Genomic DNA, 20,028 nt, shown 5'->3' with positions numbered 1-20,028 from the left:
TATAGTATCAGTAGGGCTGTCTCCACGGTTCTCGTAGGGCTTTTGTCTGAGTGGCTCTTAATCCATCACTCCTGCCTGTGGCTCTGCAGCCCCGGCTCTGCTCTGACACACTCCTTGCCTCTGGTCTTTGTGTGTCTGGGGGATCAGGGCTGCTCTGTGCTGAGCTGGCTGGACAGACACAGCTCAGCTTACATGCATCACAACCACCACGTGTTTTTGTCAGAGCTGTACATGTCTTTCATACAGGTGCTGTATGTTACTCTTCCGACTGTCAATCCTACCTGTAACTGCACTCCATATATGTTGTATTCTCTTGCCCTTAAGGCCAGTATCTCTTCCTGTCTTTATTTACTGTAGCCATCATACTACATTATCCTCTCTCCAATCTCTGTTACCTTAGCCTGTTACCTTTTGATTCCTTTATCTTAGCCTGTTACCTTTTGATTGCTGTATCTGGAAATCAAGTTATCCCTTTACTCCTCCCTGTATGTCACCTGTTCCTTTGACCCCCACTGATCTTGGAGCAGTTTTTATCGCTGACTCAGTGAGACTCCTAGATCATATCAGAGCTAAGATCACACTTCAACTGCTCACCACACAGCAGCCGGCTAGCCTGCAGGGAAAATTATACATACTCTAATAGCTGAGTGTTTCAGTGATCAGTTATGACTGGTCTGTCTGTCTAATTGGTGGGGAACCTTCAGTCAGTACCGTGTGTGTTTTGAAATGGGGGTCAGAGCCTTCAGCTGATCAATCTAGTCTGGTCTGGACACACTGCTTTAATACGCTCCCTTTCATCGCTCTACCACCCTAGCTGCTTTTAATTCAACCTTCTAATTAGCAGACTTCATTAACCCTCTGTCGGATGTCTCGCCAGAGCTGGAGGAAAGGAAGGGGTGGGGGAGGAGGGGGTGATTTTAAAATAAGTTAACGAGACTCTACATATTTTGATATGTGGATAAACTTCACTTCCTCTGGCTGCACATCCTCCCCCTGGCCAGGTGGTGGCGGTATCTGGCTGCTCGGCGTTAGCTAGCGTGTGTCTTCTTCTCTCAGCAGAAAGCGGGCCCGGAGGGAGAGGCTGCTGGGTGGTGCCGTGTATTTGATGTTTCTCTTTCATGTTGCAAGTGAAAGGGAATTTAAATGGAGAGCTGTTATGCGTCTTTTTTTTCAGAATGAATGTTTTTTTTCTTCTGAGTAGAGCAGTAGCCAGCTGTAATGAATTCCAGAAGGGGTTCCATCCTCTTCTTCTCTTGTCATCCAGCAGGACCTCCTATTTCACAGCAGGCCCGGCGTCTTTAAGTCCCTGCCATATGTTGACATGTTGTTCAGGCTAAATTTGAACTATTCTATATGGATGTATTTAGACACTCACTTGTCCAGGGGTGGGCAATAACTTCTGCTTGAGGGCCACGCCGGGGTTTCAAAATTCAGCAGTTTTTTCCGGACTGATTTGTTTGTCTAAAGCAGTTTGTGGACCAGAGAAAGGACAGTTATTTGAAAATGTATATGTCCATTATCACTTCTCCATACATTGTCTCGTTTTAGAATTTCAAGAGTGGCCTGGATTGTTTTTTAACCTTGACCCCCATGTATTTTTTTTACTCAAACCACCTCCGGGGACTGATTGAATGGGCTTGGAGGCCAGATACGGCCTGTATGCCGTATGTTGCCCATTCCTGGTAGTCACTACACACATTGACTACACTTGCACGAGTGTAGGATTATGTATATCTACAAATGTTCAATATATACCCAGGGCTTTGTTCATGTGGTTCCTTTTTATTTATGTTTCTCAAACTAGAGTATGTAATAACTTGTGTTTATTAAGAAGTGGACTGTTGAATCTGCAAGCTCCCTACAAGCTACTGTCCAGCTGTATATTAACTCCTGGAGAGAGAGAATGGAGTGTGGTTCTGAATGCTGATAGATTGGAATCATGGCTGGTCTGCCACATATGAGTACACTACACCCCCACTGGAACGTTCTAGTGAGAAAGAGAACCACGGGGTAGATTGGATGCCTCAACTGTCAGTTAGGCTACCTGAACTCACCTGAGATGACTGAGAAACATTCATATTGCCCCAGGCTCTCCCCAGTTCCAAGATGGCGTAGCAGTCAGATGTCTTTGTCCTCGTCTTGTCGTGTCCCGTGTGTATATATCTTTTATATCTTTTTTCTTCGCATATATTTAAAAAATAGATTTTTCTTAACCTCAACTTCAGCACACTCTCCTGCAATCCGCTTCACCCAATGTGGTATGGATCTACTATTTTCTTTCGTTTTAACCGGAACCCCCAACAGAAGCTAGCCAGCTAACTAGGTCGTAGTCATCGGCTAACCTTTAGCCCGGACAACTCTTGCTAGTCTGCACAGCACGACTCAAACCAGAGCAAATCAGACTTATTTTTCTCCATATCTCTGGTTTCCTGCCGCAAGCTCTAAACCTTTTTACCTGTATCATCGCAGCTAGCTAGCTGCTATTCGAGTGGCCACTCCTGGCTAACGTCTCTGTCCCGAAGCAAGAATCTATTAGCCTGGAGCTAGCCTTGGCTAGGCCCATCTCCCGGCTAGCTGAAGAGGTCCATCAGCCACTCCTTGGGCTACAATACCTATTTTGCCAATTGGCCGTGACCCCTTTGACTGCTGACACGGAGCCCCGCCGATCCATCACGACTGGACTATGGACGTAATCTGCCCAAGTTTTTTTTTCAACTGGCTCCTCTGTCCCCTGAATGCCCATCTGCTAGCCACAGCCCGCTAGCTGTCTAGAGCATATTGGACTGTTAGCTGAATAGGTCCATGGGCCACTATGCCTATTTTGCCAATTGGCCAGGACCCTTTTACCACACGGAGCCCTGCTGATCCATCACGACTGGACTGCCGACGTAACAGCACGAGGGGGCTACAAAAGACTTCTTCCTTCGATGTCCCCCTTCTGCTAGCTTGCTAGCCCTGGCCCGCTAGCTGTCTGAATCGCCGTGTCTCCAGCCCGCCGAGCTAATCACTGGACCCCTATGATCACTCGGCTACGCATGCCTCTCCCTAATGCCAATACGCCTTGTCCATTGCTGTTTTGGTTAGTGATTGTTGCCTTATTTCACTGTAGACCCTCTAGCCCGGCTCAACACGCTTTAGCTAACCATTTAGTTCCACCTCCCACACATGCGGTGACCTCACCTGGTTTAAATTGTTTCTAGAGACAATATCTCTGTCACTCAATGCATAGGTTAATCTCCATTGTATTCACATCCTACCATACCTTTATCTGTACATTATGCCTTGAATCTATTCTTCCGTGCCCAGAAACCTGCTCCTTTTACTCTGTTCCGAACGTACTAGACGACCAGTTCTTATAGCCTTGCTTATAGCCTTGCTAGTGCCTTGCTCCACTCCCATTCCCCAGGCGCTCTCAATTGTTGACTTCTGTAACCATAAAAGCCTTGGTTTCATGCATGTTAACATCAGATGCCTCCTTCCTAAGTTTGTTTTATTCACTGCTTTAGCACACTCCGCCAACCCGGATGTCCTAGCCATGTCTGAATCCTAGCTTAGAAAGACCACCAAAAACCCTGAAATTTCCATCCCTAACTATAACATTTTCCGACAAGATAGAACTGCCAAAGGGGGCGGAGTTGAAATCTACTACAACGAGAGCCTGCGGAGTTCTGTCTTACTATCCAGGTCTGTGCCCAAACAATTTGAGCTTCTACTTTTAAAAATCCACCTATCCAGAAACAAGTCTCTCACTGTTGCTGCTTGCTATAGACCACCTTCTGCCCCCAGCTGTGCCCTGGACACCATATGTGAATTGATTGCCCCCCATCTATCTTCAGAGCTCGTGCTGTGAGGTGACCTAAACTGGGACATGCTTAACACCCCGGCCGTCCTACAATCTAAGCCAGATGCCCTCAATCTCACACAAATTATCAATGAACCTACCAGGTACAACCCCAAATCCGTAAACACGGGCACCCTCATATATATCATCCTAACCAACCTGCCCTCCAACTACACCTCTGCTGTCTTCAACCAGGATCTCAGCCATCACTGCCACATTGCCTGCGTCCGTAATGGGTCTGCGGTCAAACGACCACCCCTCATCACTGTCAAACACTCCCTAAAACACTTCAGCGAGCAGGCCTTTCTAATCGACCTGGCTCGGGTATCCTGGAAGGATATTGACCTCATTCCGTCAGAGGATGCCTGGTTATTCTTTAAAAGTGCTTTCCTCACCATCTTAAATCAGCATGTACCATTCAAAAAATGTAGAACCAGGAACAGATATAGCCCTTGGTTCAAAAAAGTTCTGGGACACTGTAAAGTCCATGGAGAGTAAGAGCACCTCCTCCCAGCTGCCTACTGCACTGAGGCGAGGAAACACTGGCACCACCGATAAATCCACGATAATTGAGAATTTCAATATGCTTTTTTCTACGGCTGGCCATGCTTTCCACTTGGCTACCCCTACCCCGGTGAATAGCCCTGCATCCCCCACAGCAACTTGCCCAAGCCTCCCCCCATTCTCCTTCACCCAAATCCAGATAGCTGATGTTCTGAAAGAGCGGCAAAATCTGGACCCCTACAATTCAGCCGGGCTAGACAATCTGGACCCTATCTTTCTAAAATTTTCTGCCGAAATTGTTGCAACCCCTATTACTAGCCTGTTCAACCTCTCTGTCGTATCATCTGAGATCCCCAAAGATTGGAAAGCTGCCGCAGTCATCCCCCTCTTCAAAGGGGGAGACACTCTAGACCCAAACTGTTACAAACCTATATCTATCCTACCCTGCCTTTCGTAAGTCTTCGAAAGCCAAGTTAACAAACAGATCACCGAACATTTAGAATCCCACCGTACCTTCTCCGCTATGCATTCTGGTTTCCGAGCTGGTCATGGGTGCACCTCAGCCACGCTCAAGGTCCTAAACGATATCATAACCGCCATCGATAAGAGACAATACTGTGCAGCTGTATTCATCGACCTGTCCAAGGCTTTCGACTCTGTCAATCACCGTATTCTTATCGGCAGACTCTACAGCCTTGGTTTCTCAAATGACTGCCTCGCCTGGTTTACCAACTACTTCTCAGATGGAGTTCAGTGTGTCAAATCGGAGGGCCTGTTGTCCGGACCTCTGGCAGTCTCTGGGGGTGCCACAGGGTTCAATTTTCAGGCCTACTCTTTTCTCTATATACGTCAATGATGTCACTCTTGCTGCTGGTGATTCTCTGATCCACCTCTATGCAGACGACACCATTCTGTATACTTCTGGCCCTTCTTTGGACACTGTGTTAACTGACCTCCAGACGAGCTTCAATGCCATACAACTCTCCTTCCGCGGCCTCCAACTGCTCTTAAATGCAAGTAAAACTAAATGCTCTTCAACCGATCGCTGCCTGCACCTGCCCACCCGTCCAGCATCACTACTCTGGACGGTTCTGACTTAGAATATGTGGACAACTACAAATACCTAGGTGTCTGGTTAGACTGTAAACTCTCCTTCCAGACTCTCATTAAGCATCTCCAACCCAAAATTAAATCGAGAATCGGCTTCCTCTTTCGCAACAAAGTATCCTTCACTCATGCTGCCAAACTTACCCTCGTGAAACTGACTATCCTACCGATCCTTGACTTTGGCGATGTCATTTACAAAATAGCCTCCAACACTCTACTCAGCAAATTGGATGCAGTCTATCACAATGCCATCCGTTTCGTCACCAAAGCCCCATATACCACCCACCACTGCGACCTGCATGCTCTCGTTGGCTGGCACTCACTTCATATTTGTCGCCAAACCCACTGGCTAAAGGTCATCTAAGTCTTTGCTAGGTAAAGCCCCACCTTATCTCAGCTCACTGGTCACCATAGCAGCACCCACCCGTAGCACGCGCTCCAGCAGGTATATCTCACTGGTCACCCCCAAAGCCAATTCCTCCTTTGGTTGCCTTTCCTTCCAGTTCTCTGCTGCCAATGACTTGAACGAACTGCAAAAATCACTGAAGCTGGAAACTCATATCTCCCTCACTAGCTTTAAGCACCAGCTGTCAGAGCAGCTCACAAATCACTGCACCTGTAAATAGCCCATCTGTAAATAGCCCATCCAACTACCGCATCCCCATACTGTTATTTATTTTGATCCTTTGCACCCCATGTATCTCTACTTGCACACTCATCTTCTGCACATCTATCACTCCGGGGTTTAATTGCTATATTGTAAATATTTTGCTGCTATGGCCTATTTATTGCCTTACCTCCCTTATCCTACCTCATTTGCACACACTGTATGTAGATTTTTCTATTGTATTTTTGACTGTTTGTTTATTCAATGTGTAACTCTGTGTTGTTTGTCACACTACTTTGCTTTAACTTGGCCAGGTCACAGTTGTAAATGAGAACTTGTTCTCAACTAGCCTGCATGGTTAAATAATAATAATACTATATAATTTTTTAACATCCTCCTCTGCAACCCTGTCTTCTGTTTCTAATGGGAGGGATGGAGAGGACATGACCACATTCAGACCGTTGGTTTCCTGGGAACTGTTTGTCCATATGTCAATGTTTGAGTAATTCACGCACCTCTTAGTGGTGAGGTGAAGGCTGTGGTGGGAGGGAGGTGAAGGCTGTGGTGGGAGGGAGGTGAAGGCTGTGGTGGGAGGGAGATCTGGACTGGCACAGTGAGAGAGGCCTGTCTATGTAATTAATATAAATGTGCTCCAGGTCTCCTTTCTCCCTCCTCACCCTGTCGGTCCCCACAGCAGCAGACTAGGATGGGATCGGGAAATGAGATGTGGGCGGTAGGCAATCACGCATGTACACAACCCGAGAATCACTCACAACACACTGTCTGTTACACACCGCTGCCATCCTTACCTCATACTTTGTCTAGTGATTGTTTTCAGGGGAGCACACAATCCACACAACCCTCTTAACCTCTCTAGGATGAGAGTGGCGCTAGCGGCACTCCCCCCCCACCCCCACTGAAAAACCAGTGCCGCGAAATTCAAAAAATTTTTTTTTTTTAAATATTTAACTTTCACACATTAAAGTCCAATACAGCTAATGAAAGACACAGATCTTGTGAATCCAGTCAACATGTCCGATTTTTTAAATGTTTTACAGGGAAGACACAATATGTAAAGATGTACATCTATTACCTAAAAACACATTAGCATAATCCACCATCTTTTATTTGTCCACCAACACCAGTAGCTATCACCAATTCGGCTAAACTAAGATATTTATAGCCCCTAACCAATAAAAAAACTCATCAGATGACAGTCTGATAACATATTTATGGTATGGGATAGGTTTTGTTAGAAAAAAGTGCATATTTCAGGTAGATGGCATAGGTTACAATTGCACCCACCGTCACAAATGGAATAGAAAAACTACTTAGAGCAACGTGTTTACCTACTTACTAATCATCAAACATTTCGTAAAAATACACAGCATACACGAATCGAAAGACACAGATCCTGTGAATACAGACAATATTTCAGATTTTCTAAGTGTCTTACAGCGAAAACACAATAAATCGTTATATTAGCATAGCACATAGCACATAGCAGCCCAGCATTGATTCTAGCCAAAGTGAGCGATAAAAGTAAACATCGCCAAAATATATTAATTTTTTCACTAACCTTCTCAGAATTCTTCAGATGACACTCCTGTAACATCATATTACACAATCCATATAGAGTTTGATCGAAAATGTTTATATTTAGCCACCAAAATCATGGTTAGACAATGTGGAATGTAGCTCAGCTGGTCAGAAAAAGTCTGTGCGCCACTTAGACAGTGATCTACTCTTATACATAAATACTCATAAACGTGACTAAAAAATATAGGGTGGACAGGGATTGATAGACAATTTAATTCTTAATACAATCGCGGAATTACATTTTTTAAATTATCCTTACTTTTCAATACAGCTTGCGCCAAGCGAAGCTACGTCAAAAAACATGGCGTCCGAAGCCACTAAAACTTTTCGACAGAAACACGATTTATCATAATAAAAATGTCCTACTTTGAGCTGTTCTTCCATCGGTATCTTGGGCAAAGGATCCTTTCTTGGGTCCAATCGTCTTTTGGTGGAAAGCTGTCCTCTTGCCATGTGGAAATGCCAACTGCGTTCGGGATGAACTGGAAGCGTGCCCAGCAATTCACAGCCTTTCAGAAATAAATGTCCCAAAATCGCACTAAACGGATATAAATTGCTATAAAACGCTTTAAATTAACTACCTTATGATGTTTTTAACTCCCATAACGAGTAGAAACATGACCCGAGTAATATTACTCCCTCCACTAATGCTTGGAACAGGTGCGGGTCGGTGCCCTCTATGCGCATGACGCAGCTCCAAAAGACTGACTAGCCTCAGGGTTTTTTAATTTATAGTGCCTGTGAACGTGCAATCGACCCGATTCAAATCGTCATCACGTAAAGACATCCAGGGGAAGACGTAAGCAGTGTCCGTATAGTCATAGCAATAACAGTGGCCTTTTAACTGACTCCAGAACAGTGGCCAAAATTTCTGGAATCTGACTCCATGTCAGGGAAATTGCTGTAGAATGGGCTCTGTTCCACTTAGAGACAAAATTTCAACTCCTATAGAAACTATAGACTGTTTTCTATCCAATAATAATAATAATATGCATATTGTACGATCAAGAACTTTGTGGGAAGCCGTTTCAAAAAATTACACGATTAGCATAAATAGCCACAACAGCGCCCTCATCCCCAACAGGTTAACGCTCTCTGACGTACTGCAGTGATGGTATTTATTTCCCCTGCCGTGTGTATTCTCACCTGTTTGTCCTTCTGTCCATTGGTGCTGACTGTCACCAGCTGAATCACCATGATGAATGAACCGGCTCAAGATTTTGAAGTGAGGGAGTACAAGGATTACCACACACCCCACCCCCCACTATCTCTGAGTTGTTACTGTCATTTTTCTGCTTCTCTGCTCCTGATGATTGTCATGAAAAGACAAATCAATCTCCAGCTTTATTTTGGTTAAGTGTAATCTGGGTGCATTTAGAAAAGCTGTGAAGTTGTTAGCGATGATGCCAGTATTGTCATGTTTTCTTAGTGGTTCCCTCGTGATCGCTGTTGGCAGCACACACGTTGGGAGACAGTAGCCTATACAGAGACATGAGAAAACACAACGCTTAAGGAAACATACAGGGGCACACATTTATTGCACCCATGCAACGCACACGCTCTGCCACACAGCAGTTTGCATGTGTGCATGCATTTGTGAACTTAAGCTGCATATTTGTTACACCCATGAACACACTAGTTTACACTGACTATAATTCATTGTTAGGAAGTCTCAGGTAATTTAAATTGCAAATCAGTGCTGCCTTGTTCTCCATCTTTTGATTAATATTGTATTGTTTTACTGAGTGAAAATGCCACCAGTGTTTTTCATCAGATGCAAATAGAACAAAATAAGAAACAGAAAGATCAGATCCAACAGAAAGTTCTCTCTAAACATTCATTAAGTCCTGCCTGCGTCCGTGGAGGACTGTGTGTCGTCTCACCCGTCTCCACTCTGCCAGGTAGAGGAGGTGGACCCCCCCCATTGTCCTTTCCTTCCCTCTCTCTCACTCTCTCACACAGATTCTGGGAAGTTATCTAGGTCCTGAACTTCCCTTTCAATCAGACACTAATTAAGAAGCAAAGCGAAGGGATTGTCTGGCTGCGAGATGGGGGACTAGCAGGTTGACTGAGAAAAGAGAGAAAGAGAGAAGAGGAGGCTTTGCCCTGAGACCCTGTGATAGCTTCAATTTGACATGTGCAGGATGAGAGGGAGGAAAGGAGCCGGGGGGAGAGGGAGGAAAGGAGCCGGGGGGAGAGGGAGGAAAGGAGCCGGGGGGAGTCCAGGCAAGTCAATTAAGAACACATTCTTGTTCTATTCCCAGGGGTCATCTGTGGTTCTGTAAAGGTGATATTGAAGAGAAGTCATTGGTTAAAGTCACAGTTCTCTCTCATATATTGTAGATCTATGGTTCAACTGAAGTCAATGCTGTTTTTCTATTGTGGCTGTATTCACATATGTACCTTGAAAAACAGAGTGAATAACTTGTGCGCACAGATTGATAGAAGTTTGCACATTTTGGAATAGGCTATGACATTTCCAAGTCAATGTGCTCTTTGAAAGTTGTATGTGACCTTGTGTAGGCTACTTGAGTGAGTGGAGATTGGCTGGCAGGCGTGGGATGATAGTCTTAAACCTTGCTCTTCACTCTCAGTCACAGATCGGCAGGCGCTACGCTCAAAGCAAAAGAAAGGCAGAACCACGGCAGATAAACGAGGGCTTTTCTCACTGAAGCCGAGCGAGCAGCGTTCACAGCCTCTTTGCTTTGAATGCAGAGGCCCTTTGAAAACAAATTAATTCAGAGCTGTTTTGTCCTTCTTACTGAGCAATACCGCTCAATTACAATTAGCCTTTTAGCACACACGCACTGACTATAACACCTATGATAATGCGACTCTCTCTGGTTGTAGGGTGTTGCTGTGGGTTCCCTGGACATTCCCCAGACGTTATCCTTGGCTGGACCCTGGTGCTGTGTGTGGGGGTCTGGTTGAATACTTAGCCCATTCAGTGGTGTTTTGTTGGGCTCAGCCACCCCTCCACTCTGCCCCCCTCCTGGCTGGTGCTCAGGCTCCACTCAGGCCCCCCCTGCCTCAACGCTGGCGATGTCAAGAGTCCCGAGTCCCCCTCCCCCCGCGGACATGTCCAGCGGCCCTGTGGCTGAGAGCTGGTGTTACACTCAGGTAAGCGTGGGGATTGGTGTGTGTGTGTGTACATGTATCTGTTTTTCTATGTAGACTACTTACACCTGTCTGTGAGTCAGTCAGTCAGTCAGTCAGTCAGTCAGTCAGTCAGTCAGTCAGTCAGGACTGCCAGTGCTGGTGTTTTTGATAACAGCCTGTTTAAAGAAGAGGGATGTTTTTTTTTCTTTTTTCTATTGATGTGTTCATCTCTCTGTCCTTGCAAAATCATTTTTTGTTGCAGCTTTTTAATATCCTTTCTTCTCCCCCTGTTTGTTGTCAGTGTTTATTGAGATAAAAGGCAGGTTTGATGTGTGGTTTTGAAGTCCAGGCTGACCAACCAGCCACTTAGCTACCTGTATGGAATAGATAAATAAATTAAAGTCATCATGTCTGATTCCTGCCGTGTGTGTGTCCCTACTTCTGTTAGATCAAAGTGGTGAAGTTCTCTTACATGTGGACCATCAACAACTTCAGCTTCTGTCGTGAGGAGATGGGCGAGGTCATCAAGAGCTCCACCTTTTCTTCGGGAGCCAATGACAAGCTTAAATGGTGAGTGGAGGCGGGCCCAAGAAGTGGGTGCTATGGATAAGCAATAAGGGACTACAGGACCAATAACTTGTCCATGATTGATCTGATTTAGACTACTAACACGGAACTCAATCTGGCTGCGCGCGTGTGCCATCGTGCATACATTTATTTTGTCCCCCCACACCAAACGCGATCACGACACGCAGGTTAAAATATCTAAACAAACTCTGAACCAATGACATTAATGCTTTCGACCTGTCCCCAAATTAAACATGTATGGCAATTTAGCTAGCTAGCTAGCTTGCACTTGCTAGCTAACGTTAATTTGTCCTATTTAGCTAGCTTGCTGTTGCTAGCTAATTTGTCCTGGGATATAAACATTGAGTTGTTATTTTACCTGAAATGCACAAGGACCTCTACTCCGACAATTAATCCACACATAAATGGCCAACCGAATCGTTTCTAGTCATCTCTCCTCCTTCCAGGCTTTTTCATCTTTGAACTTATATGGTGATCGGCATCTAAACTCATAGTATTACCACGACAACCGGCAACAAAGTTCGTCTTTCAATCACCCACGTGGGTATAACCAATGAGGAGATGGCACGTGGGTACCTGCTTCTATAAACCAATGAGGAGATGACTTTCAGTGCGATCTGCGTCAGAAATGGGAACGACTTCTATTTTAGCCCTTGGCATCGCAGATGCTCGTTGGCGCATGCAATAATTGAATAACATGGATTTCAAAAAAAAATTGCGCCGTGTCCGGTTTGGTCAGCATGTTAGTCTTTTGGACAGTTACTGAGCATAGTTAACTGACCTTGTCTCTATGACTCAGTCTGATGATCACTGATGCTGATCCCTCCCTCTGTGTGTCCAGGTGTTTGCGTGTAAACCCTAAAGGCCTGGACGAGGAGAGTAAAGACTACCTGTCCCTCTACCTGCTCCTGGTCAGCTGTCCCAAGAGCGAGGTGCGTGCCAAGTTCAAGTTCTCCATCCTCAATGCCAAGGGAGAGGAGACTAAGGCTATGGGTAAGTCACACTTGATTTGAGTTGATTTGGATCCCCATTAGCTAATGCCATGACGACAGCTAGTCTTCCTGGGGTCCGACACATGACGAAAATGGCATTACAGTACATGTACATGCATTTAAATAACATTAACAAGTAGACATTACGGACATTTAAAATACCTGAAAGGTAACAGTCAATTCAGGTGTCAGTATCTGTCCAGTCATATGGTCAATCTTAGTAGATGTACTTTTTAATGTTTTCTTGAATGTGAATAATTTTTTGGTTTGGGAAATATCTATCCCCAACAACCCACCATCTCTATAGGGTCAGTGGTGCGCTGCTATTGTAATCCCATAGTGTACCTGGCTTGATATTATGTAGGTGTGTGAGAGGTAATGTGATAACAGAACTACTTATAACAATCCACTCTTGAACTTCTCAGCTCAAACCTGTAGCTTGGCAGTAGAAAATGGAAGACATGTTGACTAATAGGAACAAGGTTAGGAAGTTTCAGAGATGTATTACCTGTGTCTCTGAGGTTTACTAAGTGAGTGTGTGCATAGGAGGGGGTGAGGGAGCCAAAGTGTCTAATTCAGTGTGCGGGCCGAGGTGTTGATAGCCATATGGGTGTGTATAATCACTGCAGGTGGGATTCGTTCCACCCCATATTTAATTCAAAGTAGCATGGAGCAATTTTTGTCTTCTGCCTCTTTTCTGGCTGATGAATTGGAAAGGATACGTGTTTCTTCCAATGCCTACTCTTTTTAATTAGGTTATGTTATGGGGAGGAAAAGCAAACTTGTGTGGAACTGAATTAGAGTGGGCCAGATGTGACCGCTTCCTGGTTATCAGGCTCTCTACCTGGTTGGTTGTCTCTCATCCGGCACCCCGTCGAGCACAGGAAGTATGGGAGGAGGTGAGGAGAGGGGCAGAGAAGAAATGTTTGTATCAGAGGTGTATGCAGCAAGACTGTTAACAACCCCCCGCAGTGCAGGTCGTGTAGAAAGGGAAATGGTTTTCCTGCTGACAACCCCTCCCTCCCTCACACTTTCACTCTCTCCGTTCTACACTCTATCTTCATTGTGGCAGTGCTTTTTCACTCCCTCAACAACACCTTCACAAACACTACTGTTATGAAACAGGCCCTGGGCCGCGTACTGTAATTGTGCCTCAAGCTCACTTGAGAGGCTCTTAAGGTACAGTTAATGCATAGTTGGCTGTGCCCATTTCGCTGCACCACTCTAAGGGGGACAGCAGTAGCCTGCAGAGTGGGTGGTAAACACCACCTAGAGCCGTTTCATTCCTTCACTCGGTCAGCTCACCTGAATCTGCCTCTCCACATGACCACTGAAAGAGATTAAAGATGGAGAATGTTGAGAGAAGTGGAGAAAATGTCTTATCTTCTGTTCTCCTCTTCGTGTCTCTGGGGGGTTTGCTGTAAATTGTGTTCTTTGGTGGTAGACCCCCCCATCTTCACCTCAGCTCTCTGCTCGCCTTGTCACTGGAGAAAATTACCCGCTACCACCGTATTCGTGACAAGGGACTTCAGCGAGCACTCCGTCTGAGAATATGGCAGTAAAGATAGCTCTATCTGTTCTGGATCATTTAGAATCCAATTAAATCCATGCCTCCTGAAGAGAACCCAGGCCAAATAAAAACAAAGTGCCTTAATTAAGAAGGCTGTGGCTCAGAGTGTGAGGACTGTTTATGTGGCATGTCACTGCTGGGGCTCTCCACACAGTCTCACAGGGCCACACACACTCCACTGAAATGGATAGTAAGACCAAGTACAGATTGGTGTGATACATAGCTAAATAGATATATATATATGTAGGTGGTTAGAAATATGGTTAAAGATTATTGTGAGTAATGTAAAGATGCTGCATATATCATTTGCTGCCTTAAACATTAACTGTTTCAAGTGGATCTAACCTTTAACCTCATGCTGTTCAGCCACCCCCACCTGAATAGAGAGCCTCAATCAGTAATGTATGTTGGTCTCCTCTGTTGGTCTCTGATGGTGTTACTGCCTGCTAATGGAGATAGATTTGGGCTCCACTAGCAGCCCCCCCCCACCTCTCTCTCCCCTCTCCCCCGAACATCCTCTCCTCTCTGCCACATCATTTCTCTCCCTGGCTTAGTCGCTAGCTAGCTGGCTCTCCTGTGGGATTGTGGATGAACGGTTTGTAACGTGTCTCTTGGCACCCCCCTCCCCCTCTTCTCCTGTGCCAGATAAAGCAGCCTGCTGGCAGACACACTGCTGTACTGACAGCTCTGAGAACAGAGAGAGAGAGGAAGTCTCCTGCTATATGGCGGTGTTGGCTAGGGTTTATTTAAATGGTTCCTCTCAGACAGTGGGCTTTGTAGTGCTTTTTAGGTGCTAAGTGCTGAGGAGAGGTTATGTCTCCAGTCTGTTTGGTCACAGGTTCAAGTTCAGGTTAATTTGCTGTGTGTACACAGGTCTTCATACACTGTATATTTTAAAAGAACAATCTCATTTGCCAGTACAGTGTTTGTGGTGTTGTGGTTAGTGTCTTTAGTGCCACATGGTCTCCTGGCTGATTGAAACCTCTGTCTGAATGCTTGTCTGTGGTTGTCAGAGCTGGTTGCCCGCGGTAACTGATGGGGGCGGTCAGGCATTCAGTGTGGTTGTGGGAAGAGTCATTGGACAGTCTTTACATAATCACATATCGACACGGCTAGAAGGGACGTCGTTACACATGTTTGTGCTGACACTTGCTTATAGAGCTCATTATTCAATAGAGATGAGATTTTCTCCGGAAATGGTGTGAGTGTGTGTGCTCATGGTGTGTGTGTGAGAGCGAACGAGCTTGTGTGCTTGCCTTCCTGGTTATATGTCAGCCTATGTAGGTGTGTGGGGGTTGATGCAAATGCAGGTACTCCATTACACATACACATTGGACTGTACAGTGGGGCAAAAAAGTATTTAGTCAGCCACCAATTGTGCAAGTTCTCCCACTTAAAAAGATGAGAGAGGCCTGTAATTTTCATCATAGGTACACTTCAACTATGACAGACAAAATGAGAAGAAAAAAATCCAGAAAATCACATTGTACGATTTTTAATGAATTTATTTGCAAATTATGGTGGAAAATAAGTATTTGGTCAATAACAAAAGTTTATCTCAATACTTTGTTATATACCCTTTGTTGGCAATGACAGAGGTCAAACGTTTTCTGTAAGTCTTCACAAGGTTTTCACACACTGTTGCTGGTATTTTGGCCCATTCCTCCATGCAGATCTCTTCTAGAGCAGTGATGTTTTGGGGCTGTTGCTGGGCAACACGGACTTTCAACTCCCTCCAAAGATTTTCTATGGGGTTGAGATCTGGAGACTGGCTAGGCCACTCCAGGACCTTGAAATGCTTCTTCGTTGCCCGGGCGGTGTGTTTGGGATCATTGTCATGCTGAAAGACCCAGCCACATTTCATCTTCAATGCCCTTGCTGATGGAAGGAGGTTTTCACTCAAAATCTCACGATACATGGCCCCATTCATTCTTTCCTTTACACGGATCAGTCGTCCTGGTCCCTTTGCAGAAAAACAGCCCCAAAGCATGATGTTTCCACCCCCATGCTTCACAGTAGGTATGGTGTTCTTTGGATGCAACTCAGCATGCTTTGTCCTCCAAACACGACGAGTTGAGTTTACCAAAAAGTTCTATTTTGGTTTCATCTGACCATATGACATTCTCCCAATCTTCTTCTGGATCATCCAAATGCTCTCTAGCAAACTTCAGACGGGCCTGGACATGTACTGGCTTAAGCAGGGGGACACGTCTGGCACTGCAGGATTTGAGTCCCTGGCGGCGTAGTGTGTTACTGATGGTAGGCTTTGTTACTTTGGTCCCAGCTCTCTGCAGGTCATTCACTAGGTCCCCCCGTGTGGTTCTGGGATTTTTGCTCACCGTTCTTGTGCTCATTTTGACCACACGGGGTGAGATCTTGCGTGGAGCCCCAGATCGAGGGAGATTATCAGTGGTCTTGTATGTCTTCCATTTCCTAATAATTGATCCCACAGTTGATTTCTTCAAACCAAGCTGCTTACCTATTGCAGATTCAGTCTTCCCAGCCTGGTGCGGGTCTACAATTTTGTTTCTGGTGTCCTTTGACAGCTCTTTGGTCTTGGCCATAGTGGAGTTTGGAGTGTGACTGTTTGAGGTTGTGGACAGGTGTCTTTTATACTGATAACAAGTTCAAACAGGTGCCATTAATACAGGTAACGAGTGGAGGACAGAGGAGCCTCTTAAAGAAGAAGTTACAGGTCTGTGAGAGCCAGAAATCTTGCTTGTTTGTAGGTGACCAAATACTTATTTTCCGCCATAATTTGCAAATAAATTCATAAAAAATCCTACAATGTGATTTTCTGGATTTTTTCTTCTCATTTTGTGTACCTATGATGAAATTTACAGGCCTCATCTTTTTAAGTGGGAGAAGTTGCACAATTGGTGGCTGACTAAATACTTTTTTGCCCCACTGTATGTGTTGTGTACTGTATTTAATGAATGGGATTTAGACTAAAGGGCAGCAATTGATGTGGAGGGATGAAGTGGGATGGGGATGAGGCAGTAGTGGTTGGAGTGTGTGTCTGTGTATGAAAGTCTAGGTGTGTGAATGTTTGATTGTGTTTGTGTAATGGGGAAAAGCTCCAGGCTCCTTTTGGGATTCTCTAAACCTCTTTCCAGAGAACAGATGATCACGGAGGGATGGAGGGATTAGAGTTGTGTTTTGAACTGATGTACATACTGTCGTGTCTTTGGCTATGCCAGATTAATTGCTATGACATGCTATTCTATAAAATACTTTCTCCGTAATTAATATCACCTGATTGAGCTAATCGGGTACATGTAATTAACTAGAGAGTCGGGCACCACGAAATAATATTTATAGAGCCGTTATCTTCCGAATAAACTCTTAAAGATTTAGCAATATTTTACATCAATAGCAGTCAACATCGTCATCCTTCTTCAGTCTCATATTCTGAAAGTTGTAAATTCTTGGTTATCTGCAAGAATCCTGGCTAACAAGTTGAATCAGCAATACAAAATTGGGTTTAATTATTTATTTACTAAATACCTAACTAATCACACACACACAATTAAATCATAACTTGATTACAAATTGCCGTCATAAAGGAAAACGTCCCTAGCGGGCGGAACAGATATGACAGCTTGTTACACAAAGGAAAGGGGGCTGGGTTTTAGTGAAAGAGCGGGAGACTGGAACAGAGGCGAAGCTGTGCTATCGTAAATACAGTATCTTATGCATTCTAAATTACCGCCCATTTGGAAAAGGAAAATGCAATAAATATTTACTCTGAGCTGCGCTTCAGTAAGTTGGTGGTAGATGGAAGACCGTGTTGCCAAACCGAGTCCTCTGTCCTTTGAAGAATGTCTCTGGTGGTCACTGGATACGTTGTAGTAACGTCGTTGTGTAGTAGACGGGATACTCTGACTGTCCTTCCTAACCTGCGTTTGTAGCAGCTGTTGCTAACTCAACGGCTAGGAGGTATCACTTCTGTAGTGAATACGAGTTCAAAGTTCATACCATTCACAACCAAAGCTCATGCTGATGTTGGCTTAGTTCTGTAGTTATCATCTGAACCATTCTGACATGGGATCGTCACCCTCATATCCTCGGAACAGGAAGTTATATTTTTGTCAATGGCTTTATATAGTGGAGGGAGAGGGGTGTGTCTGAAAAGTTTGTAACCCATGTCTCTTCACAGGGGCGGGCCACTGGTTGAGCAGAGGCCTAAACTTATGAAAACTCAAATCTGTCATTTGGAAGCTAAAATTACATTTCATCTCTTCACAAATAATTTCATATTCAAACATTTGAATTAACCTGTTTGGGCTGCAGGGGCAGTATTGAGTAGCTCTGATAAAAGGTGCCCATTTCAAACGGCCTCGTACTCAATTCTTGCTCGTACAATATGCATATTATTATTACTATTGGATAGAAAACACTCTCTAGTTTCTAAAACCGTTTGAATTATATCTGTGAGTAAAACAGAACTCATTTGGCAGCAAACTTCCTGACCAGGAAGTGGAAAGTCTGAAAACGATGCTCTGTTCTAGGGCCTGCCTATAAATGGGCATGATACGTATTAGTATACATGCACGTCATACACCTTCCACTAGATGTCAAGAGGCAGTGAGAGAAGAAATGGAGTGAATATCTTGGTCTGAGGTGGAATAAATCCTCTTGGAATGACGTGTCACCCATTTCCTGTTTTCTGGAAAGTGCGAGGATGGACCTGGAATTGCCTTCTGGAAAGCTGTCGTTATAGGCGACTACTATCTCCGGCTTTGATTTTATTTGATACATGTGACAATATCATCGTAAAGTATGTTTTTTCAATATAGTTTTATTAGATTATTGACATTTTTTCGGGACGTTAGGCGTGTTGCTTTCTCTGCGTATGTTCAGGAAGGAGAGCTTCGCGCCACTTTGCTAGCTTTCTGTGCTAATTGACTGGAGAAGAGGACGTTCTAAATCCAAACAACGATTGTTCTGGACAAAGGACCCCTTGTACAACATTCTGATGGAAGCTCATCAAAAGTAGGACCCATTTTATGATGCTATTTCATATATCTGTCGAACTGTGTACTATTAGTTTTGCGCCCAGGTTTTGGGAACTATCTCGCCATAACGTAAGCCTTGTCGTAATGAAGTTATTTTTAGAATTCTAACACTGCGATTGCATTAAGAACTAGTGTATCTATCATTTCCTATACAACATGTATTTTTTAGTCATGTTTATAAATAGTTATTTGGTCAGAATATGTGAGTGTCAGATAAATATCCGGACGTTGTGGGAAAAAGATGCTACGTTAGCACAATGTATAACCACTGATTTCAGCTCTAAATATGCACATTTCCGAACAAAACATAAGTGTATGTATAACCTGATGTTATAGGACTGTCATCTGATGAAGCTTATCAAGGTTAGTCAAAAATTATATGTCTTTTGCTGGTTTGTTACGATCGCTAACTTTTGCTGCTGGGAAATGGCTTGTGTTTCTGGCTATTGTGGGAAGCTAATATAATGCTATATTGTGTTTTCGCTGTAAAACACTTAATAAATCGGAAATATTGGCTGGAATCACAAGATGCCTGTCTTTCATTTGCTGTACACCATGTATTTTTCAGAAATGTTTTATGATGAGTATTTAGGTATTTGACGTTGGTGTCTGTAATTACTCTGGCTGCTTCGGTGCTATTTCTGACGGTAGCTGTGATGGTAGCAGCAATGTAAAACTGATTTATACCTCAAATATGCACATTTTTCGAACAAAACATAGATTTATTGTGTAACATGTTATAGGACTGTCATCTGATGAAGTTGTTTCTTGGTTAGTTTGGTTGGATCTTGGTTAGTTATGTTGGTTTTGTGCATGCTACCTGTGCTGTGAAAAATGTCTGTCCTTTTTTGTATTTGGTGGTGAGCTAACATAAATATACGTGGTGTTTTCGCTGTATAACATTTTAAAAATCGGACATGTTGGCTGGATTCACAAGATGTTTATCTTTCAAATGCTCTATTGGACTTGTTAATGTGTGAAAGTTAAATATTTCTAAAAAATATCTTTTGAATTTCGCGCCCTGCACTTGAAGTGGCTGTTGTCATATTGTGCCCGGCTTCGGGCTTGCAGCCCAAAGAAGTTAAACAACAATTCCATGTGAA

At 44.2% G+C, this 20,028-nt stretch overlaps 1 protein-coding gene across 1 annotated transcript in view; it reads left to right on the top strand.

Annotated features, from left to right (window-relative positions):
- The window catches only part of LOC139565023 (speckle-type POZ protein), a 139,938-nt gene that overhangs the window by 55,282 nt on the left and 64,628 nt on the right, over positions 1-20,028 (top strand). Inside the window, exons 3-5 of the mRNA XM_071385030.1 lie at positions 10,509-10,778; positions 11,206-11,327; positions 12,187-12,338. Of these exons, the coding sequence (XP_071241131.1) occupies positions 10,701-10,778; positions 11,206-11,327; positions 12,187-12,338 (352 nt within the window). The 5' untranslated portion in view covers positions 10,509-10,700. The remainder of the gene's footprint in view (positions 1-10,508; positions 10,779-11,205; positions 11,328-12,186; positions 12,339-20,028) is intronic.

The sequence above is a fragment of the Salvelinus alpinus genome, chromosome 36 (genome assembly GCF_045679555.1).
Source record: "Salvelinus alpinus chromosome 36, SLU_Salpinus.1, whole genome shotgun sequence".
Classification (NCBI taxonomy): Eukaryota; Metazoa; Chordata; class Actinopteri; order Salmoniformes; family Salmonidae; genus Salvelinus; species Salvelinus alpinus.
The sequence above is the reverse complement of the archived record's forward strand: the minus strand, read 5'-3'. Positions and strand labels throughout refer to the sequence as shown.